General features: G+C 38.7%; 1 protein-coding gene across 1 annotated transcript in view; it reads left to right on the forward strand.

The window, feature by feature from the left end:
- podxl (podocalyxin-like) overlaps window positions 1-11,896 on the forward strand; it is a 95,163-nt gene extending 83,267 nt beyond the window's left edge. The window contains exons 5-8 of the mRNA XM_072913129.1: window positions 859-991; window positions 4,430-4,473; window positions 4,587-4,706; window positions 11,346-11,896. Coding sequence (XP_072769230.1) covers window positions 859-991; window positions 4,430-4,473; window positions 4,587-4,706; window positions 11,346-11,540 — 492 coding nt within the window. The 3' untranslated portion in view covers window positions 11,541-11,896. The remainder of the gene's footprint in view (window positions 1-858; window positions 992-4,429; window positions 4,474-4,586; window positions 4,707-11,345) is intronic.
- Window positions 11,897-17,500: the final 5,604 nt, after the last annotated feature.

The following is a 17,500-nucleotide window of genomic DNA, read 5'->3' on the forward strand; positions in this document are numbered from 1 at the left end:
ATGTTAATGTATTATTATTTAATATATATTATTGTTTTAGTTGCTTAAGAGATATTCCTGGCTCTGAATTTGCTCATTGCTATTTTTATGCTTTTGTGCATTATTTGTTGCCGTCATCATTAAAGGAACAGGTTACTCATCAGTTATTCAGTACTTGAGTAGATTTTTCACAACATACTTTTTTACTTTTACTCAAGTAAATATTTGGGTGACTACTCCTTACTTTTACTTGAGTAATAAATCTCTAAAGTAACAGTACTCTTACTTGAGTACAATTTCTGGCTACTCTACCCACCTCTGCATATAAATATATATATATATATATATATATATATATATATATATATATATATATATATATATATATATATATATATATATATATATATATAGACTATAACCACATATAAATATACTGTATATAAAGCACATATAAATATAGACTATAACCACATATAAATATATATAAAGCACATATAAATATATATATAAACTATAACCACATATAAATATATATAGACTATAACCACATATAAATATATATATAAACCACATATAAATATATATAGACTATAACCACATATATATATATATATATATATATAAACCACATATAAATATATATAGACTATAACCACATATATATATATATATATATATATATATATATATATATATATATATATATATATATATATATAAACCACATATAAATATATATAGACTATAACCACATATAAATATATATAGACTATTACCACATATAAATATATATATAAACCACATATAAATATATATAGACTATAACGTAACATATAAAGCTGCTTGATGTTGTGAGCGTGTACTTACCTGTTGTAGGAAGAAGAAGACAAAGACCTGATGGAGGTGTGCAGGCGCCTGATGGCTCATTTGAAGGAGGGAAACTGCACGCTGACATGGCGCCACCACCAGGGCAAACTGCTCTTTGACTGTGTGGAGATCAACGGCAAAGGTAGCAGCGCCTCATCAAGTACACACACACAATAATGTGTCACCTTCATGGTCTCACAAACCTAAACACACATATCAGTACAGTGGAATTGAAGAAATACACACATTGCATGCATTATTACCCTTTATTTACCTTCAAATAGCATGCAAATTAGCATGGTCTCACAGCCGTGCAGCAAGTGCAAACCTAGTTGACAAAAGAAGTTATTAAATACAATAAATGATCATGTTTTGGATGAGCTCAAATGAAGATTTAGAAATATGCTGTACTTCTTTTTAGCCTCGAAAGTACACTCCAATACTAGCTGGGCTGTGTACTACTACAAGTACAAGGGTGTAGTGTGTGAAGTACATCAACCATACATTTTCACTATACTGTACATATACATTCACTGTACAAACATACATATACACATACATGTACATATACATTCACTGTACAAACATACTGTACATATACATACTGTACATATACATTCACTGTACAAACATACATATACACATACATGTGCATATACATTCACTGTACAAACATACATATACACATACTGTATATATACATTCACTTTACAAACATACATGTACACATACTGTACATATACAGTCACTGTACAAACATACATATATACATACTGTACATATACATTCACTGTACAAACATACATATACACATACTGTACATATACATTCATTGTACAAACATACATATACACATACTGTACATATACATTCACTGTACAAACATACATATACACATACTGTACATATACATTCACTGTACAAACATACATGTACACATACTGTACATATACATTAATTGTACAAACATACATATATACATATATACATACATGTACATATACATTCACTGTACAAACATACATATACACATACTGTACATATACATTCACTGTACAAACATACATATACACATACATGTACATATACATTCACTGTACAAACATACTGTACATATACATACTGTACATATACATTCACTGTACAAACATACATATACACATACATGTGCATATACATTCACTGTACAAACATACATATACACATACTGTATATATACATTCACTGTACAAACATACATGTACACATACTGTACATATACAGTCACTGTACAAACATACATATATACATACTGTACATATACATTCACTGTACAAACATACATATACACATACTGTACATATACATTCATTGTACAAACATACATATACACATACTGTACATATACATTCACTGTACAAACATACATATACACATACTGTACATATACATTCACTGTACAAACATACATGTACACATACTGTACATATACATTAATTGTACAAACATACATATATACATATATACATACATGTACATATACATTCACTGTACAAACATACATATACACATACTGTACATATACATTCACTGTACAAACATGCATATACACATACTGTACATATACATTCACTGTACAAACATACTGTACATATACATACTGTACATATACATTCACTGTACAAACATACATATACACATACTGTACATATACATTCATTGTACAAACATACATATATACATACTGTACATATACATTCACTGTACAAACAACATATACACATTATTATTCATTATCAATAGTGATATTTCTATTGGTATTTGTATTGATCCATTTGTAGTGTAATAATGCTCACTGTCATTTCTGTATTATTAATATTTATTTCACTAACTGCTTCTTTGATATCTCTTTTACTATCATATTTGTGCATATCCTATTTGCTGATGTTGTTCTATTGTTGTTGTTGTTGTTGTTGTTGTCTCTCTGTCTTATCCCCCTCTTGTCCCCACATTTTCTCCCTCTGTCTCCCTTTTTTCTCTCTTTATCCCCTCCTGCACCAAATAATAATATCAATGCATTGAATAACGTCAAATACAAATAGGAGAAGCATCCCACACATCTCTTGTCTAAAGTCAATGTGTACATCAGATATAGATCATCTACATCATGTAAAGTCAATGTGTACATCAGATATAGATCATCTACATCATGTAAAGTCAATGTGTACATCAGATATAGATCATCTACATCATGTAAAGTCAATGTGTACATCAGATATAGATCATCTACATCATGTAAAGTCAATGTGTACATCAGATATAGATCATCTACATCATGTAAAGTCAATGTGTACATCAGATATAGATCATCTACATCATGTAAAGTCAATGTGTACATCAGATATAGATCATCTACATCATGTAAAGTCAATGTGTACATCAGATATAGATCATCTACATCATGTAAAGTCAATGTGTACATCAGATATAGATCATCTACATCATGTAAAGTCAATGTGTACATCAGATATAGATCATCTACATCATGTAAAGTCAATGTGTACATCAGATATAGATCATCTACATCATATAACGTCAATGTGTACATCAGATATAGATCATCTACATCATATAACGTCAATGTGTACATCAGATATAGATCATCTACATCATATAACGTCAATGTGTACATCATATATAGATCATCTACATCATGTAAAGTCAATGTGTACATCAGATATAGATCATCTACATCATGTAAAGTCAATGTGTACATCATATATAGATCATCTACATCATGTAAAGTCAATGTGTACATCAGATATAGATCATCTACATCATATAACGTCAATGTGTACATCAGATATAGATCATCTACATCATATAACGTCAATGTGTACATCAGATATAGATCATCTACATCATATAACGTCAATGTGTACATCAGATATAGATCATCTACATCATATAACGTCAATGTGTACATCAGATATAGATCATCTACATCATGTAAAGTCAATGTGTACATCAGATATAGATCATCTACATCATGTAAAGTCAATGTGTACATCAGATATAGATCATCTACATCATGTAAAGTCAATGTGTACATCAGATATAGATCATCTACATCATGTAAAGTCAATGTGTACATCAGATATAGATCATCTACATCATGTAAAGTCAATGTGTACATGAGATATAGATCATCTACATCATGTAAAGTCAATGTGTACATCAGATATAGATCATCTACATCATGTAAAGTCAATGTGTACATCAGATATAGATCATCTACATCATGTAAAGTCAATGTGTACATCAGATATAGATCATCTACATCATGTAAAGTCAATGTGTACATGAGATATAGATCATCTACATCATGTAAAGTCAATGTGTACATCAGATATAGATCATCTACATCATGTAAAGTCAATGTGTACATGAGATATAGATCATCTACATCATGTAAAGTCAATGTGTACATGAGATATAGATCATGTACATGTACATCATGTAAAGTCAATATGTACATGAGATATAGATCATGTACATAGAAGTGGATGAAGAATACTCATGTAGTTGTTGTGTGTGACAGTGAAGACTGCGCTGGCTACTCAGTACTATGAAGACATCAGCAAGGTGAGTTATGATGATGTCACTCAGTACTATGAAGACATCAGCAAGGTGAGTTGTGATGATGCTGCTGGACAACACCTGCACTGACCTTTGACCTCTGCTTGTGCCACCTGAAGAAAGCCACGGACAACAAAACGCTGATCGCCATTTTGGCGTCGTGTGGCGCTCTGCTCATCATGATCATCATCCTGGCCGTCTGTGCCTCACACCACCGCAAACCCTACTCTGACAACCAGGTGTGTCTTATGCTGACATCTTACCATCATACTGTATATTGACATCTTACCATCATACTGTATGCTGACATCTTACCATCATACTGTATGCTGACATCTTACCATCATACTGTATGCTGACATCTTACCATCATACTGTATGCTGACATCTTACCATCATACTGTATGCTGACATCTTACCATCATACTGTATGCTGACATCTTACCATCATACTGTATATTGACATCTTACCATCATACTGTATGCTGACATCTTACCATCATACTGTATGCTGACATCTTACCATCATACTGTATATTGACATCTTACCATCATACTGTATGCTGACATCTTACCATCATACTGTATGCTGACATCTTACCATCATACTGTATGCTGACATCTTACCATCATACTGTATGCTGACATCTTACCATCATACTGTATATTGACATCTTACCATCATACTGTATGCTGACATCTTACCATCATACTGTATGCTGACATCTTACCATCATACTGTATACTGACATCTTACCATCATACTGTATATTGACATCTTACCATCATACTGTATGCTGACATCTTACCATCATACTGTATACTGACATCTTACCATCATACTGTATACTGACATCTTACCATCATACTGTATGCTGACATCTTACCATCATACTGTATGCTGACATCTTACCATCATACTGTATATTGACATCTTACCATCATACTGTATACTGACATCTTACCATCATACTGTATGCTGACATCTTACCATCATACTGTATATTGACATCTTACCATCATACTGTATGCTGACATCTTACCATCATACTGTATGCTGACATCTTACCATCATACTGTATATTGACATCTTACCATCATACTGTATGCTGACATCTTACCATCATACTGTATATTGACATCTTACCATCATACTGTATATTGACATCTTACCATCATACTGTATATTGACATCTTACCATCATACTGTATGCTGACATCTTACCATCATACTGTATGCTGACATCTTACCATCATACTGTATATTGACATCTTACCATCATACTGTATATTGACATCTTACCATCATACTGTATGCTGACATCTTACCATCATACTGTATATTGACATCTTACCATCATACTGTATATTGACATCTTACCATCATACTGTATATTGACATCTTACCATCATACTGTATGCTGACATCTTACCATCATACTGTATATTGACATCTTACCATCATACTGTATGCTGACATCTTACCATCATACTGTATGCTGACATCTTACCATCATACTGTATACTGACATCTTACCATCATACTGTATGCTGACATCTTACCATCATACTGTATGCTGACATCTTACCATCATACTGTATGCTGACATCTTACCATCATACTGTATGCTGACATCTTACCATCATACTGTATGCTGACATCTTACCATCATACTGTATATTGACATCTTACCATCATACTGTATGCTGACATCTTACCATCATACTGTATGCTGACATCTTACCATCATACTGTATGCTGACATCTTACCATCATACTGTTTGCTGACATCTTACCATCATACTGTATGCTGACATCTTACCATCATACTGTATGCTGACATCTTACCATCATATGCTGCCATCTTACCATCATACTGTATATTGACATCTTACCATCATACTGTATGCTGACATCTTACCATCATATGCTGCCATCTTACCATCATATTCTGCCATCTTGTTATAATATTCTGCCATCTTGTTATATGCTGCCATCTTGCTGGTCAAGGTAACAACTTGAAAACAATCACCACATCTGATTATTAGAAGGCACAGCTCTCTAACTCAAGGCCCCGAGGCCAAATTTGGCCCGCCCTATCATTTCATGTGGTCCTACCACATCATTTAAAGTGGCTTGCCACATCATTTCATGTGGTCTTACCACATCATTTAAAGTGGCTTGCCACGTCATTTCATGTGGTCCTACCACATCATTTAAAGTGGCTTGCCACATCATTTCATGTGGTCCTACCACATCATTTAAAGTGGCTTGCCACGTCATTTCATGTGGTCTTACCATCCATCCATCCATCTTCAACCGCTTATCCGGAATGGGGTCGCAGGGACAACAGCTCCAGCAGACTTCCCTCTCCAGAGCAACATTAGCGACTTCCTCCTGGGGAATCCCGAAGCGTTCTCAGGCCAGAGAGGAGATGTAGTCCCCCCATCTGGTCCTTGGCCTGCCGCGGGGTCTCCTCCCAGTGGGACGTGCAACGAGGACCTCCCTAGGGAGACGCTCGTGAGGCATCCGCACGAGATGCCCGAACCACCTAAGCTGGCTCCTTTCCAAGCGAAGGAGCAGCGGCTCTACTCCGAGTCTCTCTCGGGTGATTGAACTTCTCACCCTATCTCTAAGGGAGATGCCAGCCACCCTTCTGAGGAAACTCATTTCAGCCTCTTGTATCCGCGATCATATTTTTTCGGGCTATGTGGGCTTGTATTAAGCCTCAGGGAGTTGAATGCCCCTGCCTTACATAGTTTCGGGTCACCCTTGGGCAAGGTGTAGCACCCGAATGCCCCCCCCCATCAGGGTTACGTTACCCCCCGTGAACCAAACTAGGAGAGGGTGCGTTTCCCGGCCCGGAGGAAGCCCAGGCCTGGTGGCCGGGCTAGCCACGGAGCCCGGCCGGGCACAGCCCGAAGAAGCTACGTGGACACACCATCTTCTCCGCCACGTGGGCCCACCAACCGCGGTCGGAACCAGTGGGGTCGGGTGTGCTGCCAAGTGGAGACTCCAGACGGACCAATTCGGGGCAGCAGAGGCTGACTTTCGTGATGTGGAACGTCTCTACGCTGGTGGGTAAGGAGCCTGAGCTGGTGTGAGAGGTGGAGCGCTACCAATTGGATCTGGTCGGGCTTACCTCTACGCATAGCAAGGGCTCTGAAACCACACTCCTGGACAAGGAATGGACCTGGTTCACTTCTGGAGTTGCTCAGGGTGTGAGGGCACAGGCGGGTGTGGGGATACTCACGAGTCCCCGGCTGAGTGCCTGTACGTTGGAGTTCACCCCAGTGGACAAGAGGGTTGCCTCCCTTCGCCTTAGGGTTGGAGGGGGGCAAACTCTGACTGTTGTTTGTGCGTACGCACCAAACAAGAGTATTCAGCCTTCTTGGATACCTTGCATGAGGTCCTGTATGGGGCGCCGGCAGGGGATTCTATAGTCTTGCTGGGGGACTTCAATGCGCACGTGGGCAATGACAGTGATACTTGGACTGGCGTGATTGGGAGGAACGGTCTCCCTGATCTGAACCTGAGTGGTGGATTGTTATTGGACTTCTGTGCTAGTCACGGACTTGCGATAACAAACACCATGTTCAAGCAAAAGTATGCTCATAGGTGTACCTGGTACCAGAGCACCCTAGGCTAAAGATCAATGATCGATTTTGTAATCGTATCAGCTGATCTGAGGCCGTATGTTTTGGACACTCGGGTGAAAAGAGGGGCAGAACTGTCAACTGATCACCATCTGGTGGTGAGTTGGGTTGGATGGCGGGGGAAAACCTCTGGACAGACCTGGCAAACCCAAGCGTGTAGTGCGGGTGAACTGTGAACGTTTGGAGGAGTCCTCTGTCCGGAAGGACTTCAACTCCCACCTCCGGCGGGACTTCTCTGCCATCCCTGTGGAGGTTGGAGACATTGGACAGGAATGGGCGATGTTCAAAGCCTCTATTGCTAAAGCTGCAGCTGCGAGCTGTGGCCAGAAGGTCTTAGGTGCCTCAAGGGGCGGTAACCCTCGAACACCCTGGTGGACAGTGGTGGTCAGGGAAGCCGTCCGACTGAAGAAGGAGTCCTACTGGGGTATGTTATCCCGGGGGACTCCGGAGGCAGTTGCAAGGTACCGACAGGCCTGAAGGGCAGCGGCCATGGCTGTGGACGAGGCTAAGCAGAGGGTGTGGGAGCAGTTCGGGGAATCCATGGAGAAGGACTATCGGGCGGCACCAAAGCTGTTCTGGAAGACCATACGGCACCTCAGGAGGGGGAAGCAGGGAACCATCCAAGCTGTGTACGGCAAGGATGGGACTTTGCTGACTTCAAGTGAGGAAGTCGTAGGGCGTTGGAAAGAGCACTTTGAGGAACTCCTGAACCCAAATACATCAGACACACCCTCCCTGATAGGAGCAGAGCCTGAGGATGATGGGGGATCGATGTCGATCTCTCGGAGTGAAGTCACTGAGGTAGTTAGACAACTCCACAGTGGCAAAGCTCCGGGGGTTGACGAGATCCGTCCAGAAATGCTGAAGGCTCTGGTTGTTGATGGGCTGTTTTGGTTGATACGCCTGTTCAACATTCAAGGTTCAAGGTTCAAGGTTCAACTTTATTGTCCCCGCGGGGAAATTTGTCTTGGGCACAGTGCATCATTGCTTTCTTAACATACCCAAAAACAACAGAACAAAAACACAAGCACAGACACAACTACAACCATACAACTAACATTTAAACATCAGAACATGGAGCTTGATAGACATAGGTGGCACTTTGATGTAGGCATAAAATCTACGGTATGGAGATAAAGATAAAGTACCAATGTGCATTGCACTAGAGCTCATGGATAAAGTGCTGTGTGCTAAAGTGCTTAGTTCTAAAGTGCTATGTGCTAAAAAAGTGCTAACCTATGTATTAAAATTCTATTGCACATTGTTGGTCAGCTTAATGGAGGCTGGAACAAATGATAATTTAAGGCGGTTAGATTTGCATAGTGGGACCCGGAGTCTTCTCCCTGATGGCAGGGTTCCATATTCAGGAAAGAGTGGGTGTTGTGAGTTGGAAATAATTTTCTTAGCTTTTTTCCTAACTGCCTGCTCATAGATGCTCTGTCCCATTGCGTGGAAGCATGGGACAGTGCCGAGGGAGTGGCAAACTGGGGTGGTGGTTCCCCTTTTCAAAAAGGGGGACCAGAGGGTGTGTTCTAATTACAGGGGTATCACACTACTCAGCCTCCCTGGGAAAGTTTACGCCAAGGTACTGGAAAGGAAGGTCCGGTCGATAGTCGAACCTCAGATTCAAGAGGAGCAATGTGGATTCCGTCCTGGTCGTGGAACAACTGACCAGCTCTTTACTCTTGCGGGAATCCTGGAGAAGGCCTGGGAGTATGCCTATCCAGTCTACATGTGCTTTGTGGATTTGGAGAAGGCGTATGACCGGGTCCCCCGGGAGATCTTGTGGGAGGTGCTGAGGGAGTACGGCGTGAGGGGAACCCTGCTGAGAGCCATCCAATCTCTGTACAACCAATGCGAGAGTTGTGTCCGGGTGCTTGGATGTAAGTCGGATCCGTTTCCAGTGGGGGTTGGTCTCCGCCAGGGCCGCACTCTGTCACCTATCCTGTTTGTGATTTTCATGGACAGGATTTCTAGGCAGAGTTGTGGCCATGGCGGAGAGTGTATACGTCTCGGGGGGCTAAAGGTTGCGTCACTGCTGTTTGCAGATGATGTGGTCCTGATGGCACCTTCGGTTCGTGACCTTCAGCTCTCACTGGATCGGTTCGCAGCCGAGTGTTCAGCGGCTGGAATGAGGATCAGCATCTCCAAATCTGAGGCCATGGTTCTCAGCAGGAAACCGATGGTTTGTACAGTCCAGGTAGGGGACGAGACTCTGTCCCAGGTGGAGTTTAAGTATCTTGGGGTGGTCTTACCACATCATTTAAAGTGGCTTGCCACATCATTTCATGTGGGCTTGCCACATCATTTCATGTGGTCTTACCACATCATTTAAAGTGGCTTGCCACATCATTTCATGTGGTCCTACCACATCATTTAAAGTGGCTTGCCACATCATTTCATGTGGGCTTACCACATCATTTAATGTGGCTTGCCACGTCATTTCACGTGGTCTTACCACGTCATTTAAAGTGGCTTGCCACATCATTTCATGTGGGCTTACCACATCATTTAAAGTGGCTTGCCACGTCATTTCATGTGGTCTTACCACATCATTTAAAGTGGCTTGCCACATCATTTCATGTGGTCTTACCACATCATTTAAAGTGGCTTACCACATCATTTAAAGTGGCTTGCCACATCATTTCATGTGGTCTTACCACATCATTTAAAGTGGCTTACCACATCATTTAAAGTGGCTTGCCACATCATTTCATGTGGTCTTACCACATCATTTAAAGTGGCTTGCCACATCATTTCATGTGGTCTTACCACATCATTTAAAGTGGCTTGCCAAGTCATTTTATGTGGTCTTGCCAATTCACTTAATGCGGCCTGTCATATCATTTCATGTGGTCTTGAATCTTGAAATCATCATTTCATGTGGTCTTGAGATCACATGACTTCCATTTCCACATGTGTTACCAAAGAAGACTTATACAGTTGAGTTTTATTGTCAATATTATTGATGTCAAGTGCTACAAACAAACAATGTGAGGAACTCTTCAATCCTATTCTAGTGTTAGACTTGATTCATACCTAGAAAATGTTCTTACAAAAACAATGCACAATCTGCCATTTGACCTGAAATGCATCATGGGTAATGTAGGTGGTTACTTATGTGTTTCTCTATTGAATGTTATTTTTAATAACATCATTATTATCCATACTTTGATGAAAGATGAGCAGGTTGTTTATGTGACTTGATGTTTGCTTACCAGCAACACCTGACGGAGGAGCTTCACACAGTGGAAAACGGTTACCACGACAACCCCACGCTGGAGGTGATGGAGGTGCAGCCGGAGATGCAGGAGAAGAAGGTGGCTCTGAACGGCGACTTCGGCGACAGCTGGATCGTGCCCATGGACAACCTCCTGAAAGAGGACGTCCCTGACGAGGAAGACACGCACCTGTGAGAGGGAGGAGCCACCTGGCACACCCGTGGAAGTGTGATGAGGACACACATTTACCCTGAACTTTGAATGACTCCTTTCTTCACACCATCATATTTCATCCTGTACGCCTAACTATCAAAGATGGCCTCTTGAAATGAACACTGTCAATAGCACAGTTCCCTTAAACCAATCCACAGTATACTGTACCTGTCCCAGGTGTATTGGACTGGTGGTATGTGATACATGTACACACACTGTATATGATACATGTACACACACAGTATATATGCTGTATGTGATACATGTACACACTGTATATATGCTGTATGTGATACATGTACACACTGTATATATGCTGAATGTGATGCATGTACACACTGTATATATGCTGTATGTGATGCATGTACACACACTGTATATATGCTGTATGTGATACATGTACACACTGTATATATGCTGTATGTGATACATGTACACACACTGTATATATGCTGTATGTGATACATGTACACACTGTATATATGCTGTATGTGATACATGTACACACACTGTATATATGCTGTATGTGATGCATGTACACACTGTATATATGCTGTATGTGATGCATGTACACACTGTATATATGCTGTATGTGATGCATGTACACACACTGTATATATGCTGTATGTGATGCATGTACACACACTGTATATATGCTGTATGTGATACATGTACACACTGTATATATGCTGTATGTGATACATGTACACACTGTATATATGCTGTATGTGATACATGTACACACACTGTATATATGCTGTATGTGATGCATGTACACACACAGTATATATGCTGTATGTGATACATGTACACACTGTATATATGCTGTATGTGATGCATGTACACACTGTATATATGCTGTATGTGATGCATGTACACACACTGTATATATGCTGTATGTGATACATGTACACACTGTATATATACTGTATGTGATACATGTACACACACAGTATATATGCTGTATGTGATACATGTACACACACAGTATATATGCTGTATGTGATGCATGTACACACTGTATATATGCTGTATGTGATGCATGTACACACACTGTATATATGCTGTATGTGATACATGTACACACTGTATATATGCTGTATGTGATACATGTACACACACTGTATATATGCTGTATGTGATACATGTACACACTGTATATATGCTGTATGTGATACATGTACACACACTGTATATATGCTGTATGTGATGCATGTACACACTGTATATATGCTGTATGTGATGCATGTACACACTGTATATATGCTGTATGTGATGCATGTACACACACTGTATATATGCTGTATGTGATGCATGTACACACACTGTATATATGCTGTATGTGATACATGTACACACTGTATATATGCTGTATGTGATACATGTACACACTGTATATATGCTGTATGTGATACATGTACACACACTGTATATATGCTGTATGTGATGCATGTACACACACAGTATATATGCTGTATGTGATACATGTACACACTGTATATATGCTGTATGTGATGCATGTACACACTGTATATATGCTGTATGTGATGCATGTACACACACTGTATATATGCTGTATGTGATACATGTACACACTGTATATATACTGTATGTGATACATGTACACACACAGTATATATGCTGTATGTGATACATGTACACACACAGTATATATGCTGTATGTGATACATGTACACACTGTATATATGCTGTATGTGATACATGTACACACTGTATATAAGCTGTATGTGATACATGTACACTGTATATATGCTGTATGTGATGCATGTACACACTGTATATATGCTGTATGTGATGCATGTACACACTGTATATATGCTGTATGTGATGCATGTACACACACTGTATATATGCTGTATGTGATACATGTACACACACTGTATATATGCTGTATGTGATGCATGTACACACTGTATATATGCTGTATGTGATGCATGTACACACTGTATATATGCTGTATGTGATGCATGTACACACACTGTATATATGCTGTATGTGATGCATGTACACACACTGTATATATGCTGTATGTGATACATGTACACACTGTATATATGCTGTATGTGATACATGTACACACTGTATATATGCTGTATGTGATACATGTACACACACTGTATATATGCTGTATGTGATGCATGTACACACACAGTATATATGCTGTATGTGATACATGTACACACTGTATATATGCTGTATGTGATGCATGTACACACTGTATATATGCTGTATGTGATGCATGTACACACACTGTATATATGCTGTATGTGATACATGTACACACTGTATATATACTGTATGTGATACATGTACACACACAGTATATATGCTGTATGTGATACATGTACACACACAGTATATATGCTGTATGTGATGCATGTACACACTGTATATATGCTGTATGTGATGCATGTACACACACTGTATATATGCTGTATGTGATACATGTACACACTGTATATATGCTGTATGTGATACATGTACACACACTGTATATATGCTGTATGTGATACATGTACACACTGTATATATGCTGTATGTGATACATGTACACACACTGTATATATGCTGTATGTGATGCATGTACACACTGTATATATGCTGTATGTGATGCATGTACACACTGTATATATGCTGTATGTGATGCATGTACACACACTGTATATATGCTGTATGTGATACATGTACACACTGTATATATGCTGTATGTGATACATGTACACACTGTATATATGCTGTATGTGATACATGTACACACACTGTATATATGCTGTATGTGATGCATGTACACACACAGTATATATGCTGTATGTGATACATGTACACACTGTATATATGCTGTATGTGATGCATGTACACACTGTATATATGCTGTATGTGATGCATGTACACACACTGTATATATGCTGTATGTGATACATGTACACACTGTATATATACTGTATGTGATACATGTACACACACAGTATATATGCTGTATGTGATACATGTACACACACAGTATATATGCTGTATGTGATACATGTACACACTGTATATATGCTGTATGTGATACATGTACACACTGTATATAAGCTGTATGTGATACATGTACACTGTATATATGCTGTATGTGATGCATGTACACACTGTATATATGCTGTATGTGATGCATGTACACACTGTATATATGCTGTATGTGATGCATGTACACACTGTATATATGCTGTAAGTGATGTATGTACACACTGTATATATGCTGTATGTGATGCATGTACACACACTGTATATATGCTGTATGTGATACATGTACACACTGTATATATTTTGTATGCGATGCATGTACACACACTGTATATATGCTGTATGTGATGCATGTACACACACTGTATATATGCTGTATGTGATGCATGTACACACACTGTATATATGCTGTATGTGATGCATGTACACACACTGTATATATGCTGTATGTGATGCATGTACACACTGTATATATGCTGTATGTGATACATGTACACACTGTATATAAGCTGTATGTGATACATGTACACACAGTATATATGCTGTATGTGATGCATGTACACACTGTATATATGCTGTATGTGATGCATGTACACACACTGTATATATGCTGTATGTGATGCATGTACACACTGTATATATGCTGTATGTGATACATGTACACACTGTATATATACTGTATGTGATGCATGTACACACACTGTATATATGCTGTATGTGATGCATGTACACACACTGTATATATGCTGTATGTGATGCATGTACACACTGTATATATGCTGTATGTGATACATGTACACACTGTATATAAGCTGTATGTGATACATGTACACACAGTATATATGCTGTATGTGATGCATGTACACACTGTATATATGCTGTATGTGATGCATGTACACACACTGTATATATGCTGTATGTGATGCATGTACACACTGTATATATGCTGTATGTGATACATGTACACACTGTATATAAGCTGTATGTGATGCATGTACACACACTGTATATATGCTGTATGTGATGCATGTACACACACTGTATATATGCTGTATGTGATGCATGTACACACACTGTATATATGCTGTATGTGATGCATGTACACACACTGTATATATGCTGTATGTGATGCATGTACACACTGTATATATGCTGTATGTGATACATGTACACACTGTATATAAGCTGTATGTGATACATGTACACACAGTATATATGCTGTATGTGATGCATGTACACACTGTATATATGCTGTATGTGATGCATGTACACACACTGTATATATGCTGTATGTGATACATGTACACACTGTATATATGCTGTATGTGATGCATGTACACATTGTATATATGCTGTATGTGATGCATGTACACACTGTATATATGCTGTATGTGATACATGTACACACTGTATATAAGCTGTATGTGATGCATGTACACACAGTATATATGCTGTATGTGATGCATGTACACACTGTATATATGCTGTATGTGATGCATGTACACACTGTATATATGCTGTATGTGATGCATGTACACACTGTATATATGCTGTATGTGATGCATGTACACACACTGTATATATGCTGTATGTGATGCATGTACACACTGTATATATGCTGTATGTGATGCATGTACACACACTGTATATATGCTGTATGTGATGCATGTACACACTGTATATATGCTGTATGTGATGCATGTACACACTGTATATATGCTGTATGTGATGCATGTACACACTGTATATATGCTGTATGTGATGCATGTACACACTGTATATATGCTGTATGTGATGCATGTACACACTGTATATATACTGTATGTGATGCATGTACACACACTGTATATATGCTGTATGTGATACATGTACACACACTGTATATATGCTGTATGTGATGCATGTACACACACTGTATATATGCTGTATGTGATGCATGTACACACTGTATATATGCTGTATGTGATGCATGTACACACTGTATATATACTGTATGTGATGCATGTACACACTGTATATATGCTGTATGTGATGCATGTACACACTGTATATATGCTGTATGTGATGCATGTACACACTGTATATATGCTGTATGTGATGCATGTACACACTGTATATATGCTGTATGTGATGCATGTACACACACTGTATTTATGGCTGGTTTGCTTGTTCAAGTGAACAACAGGGGTCTGACACACTGGAAGCTCTCACATCTTTTGCAAATAAAATGTATTTTTGTCACCATACCAACCTGTTTTTTGAAGGCAATGCTCCTACGTGGCCAGAGGAGGGCAGCACCAAGCCAAGAATAGAAGAAAAGCTGAAGAAAATACAATCTTTATTCCTTATGTACATTACATACAATGCAACACTACAAGGCCATGGAGAAGTGCTGGCACAGGTGAGGGCAGCCCACTTCTCCACAGAGAAGAATGAGAGGGGAATTTAAGGAAACCCCGAAAACAGCATTTCATATTTGGCATTGTTTTGAAACAAAGGTGCTTTTGTTTTTTTTACAATATGATTATTTCTGATAGCTTTTGCAGACAACAAAACACCAACATGACCAGTGTTAATGCAAAAAACTAGTATTCATATTACAGTCGTTACACCACTGACGCTTAAAGCCACACTGAACAGAAAAGTATAAGATTAGAGGGGTAATGTAGTTATCATTTTGTCAGAATATAGTGAGAATATGAAGATGAGGTTGTGAAGTCAGAACTTTACCAGTCTTTTGTATTTCATCTTTACATTTAGTGAGCAAAATTCTTACATTTGTGACACTGAATTTGATTAAGAATAATATTGTATACAAAAGTAAACATGTATTGTCACTAGGGTGTCATTTATTGAGACCAATGGGAAAAATACTCAAGTCATTTTCCCAGTAGAAATGATGAGAATTTCATTGGTTG

This window comes from Nerophis lumbriciformis, linkage group LG05 (genome assembly GCF_033978685.3).
Source record: "Nerophis lumbriciformis linkage group LG05, RoL_Nlum_v2.1, whole genome shotgun sequence".
Lineage (NCBI taxonomy): Eukaryota > Metazoa > Chordata > Actinopteri > Syngnathiformes > Syngnathidae > Nerophis > Nerophis lumbriciformis.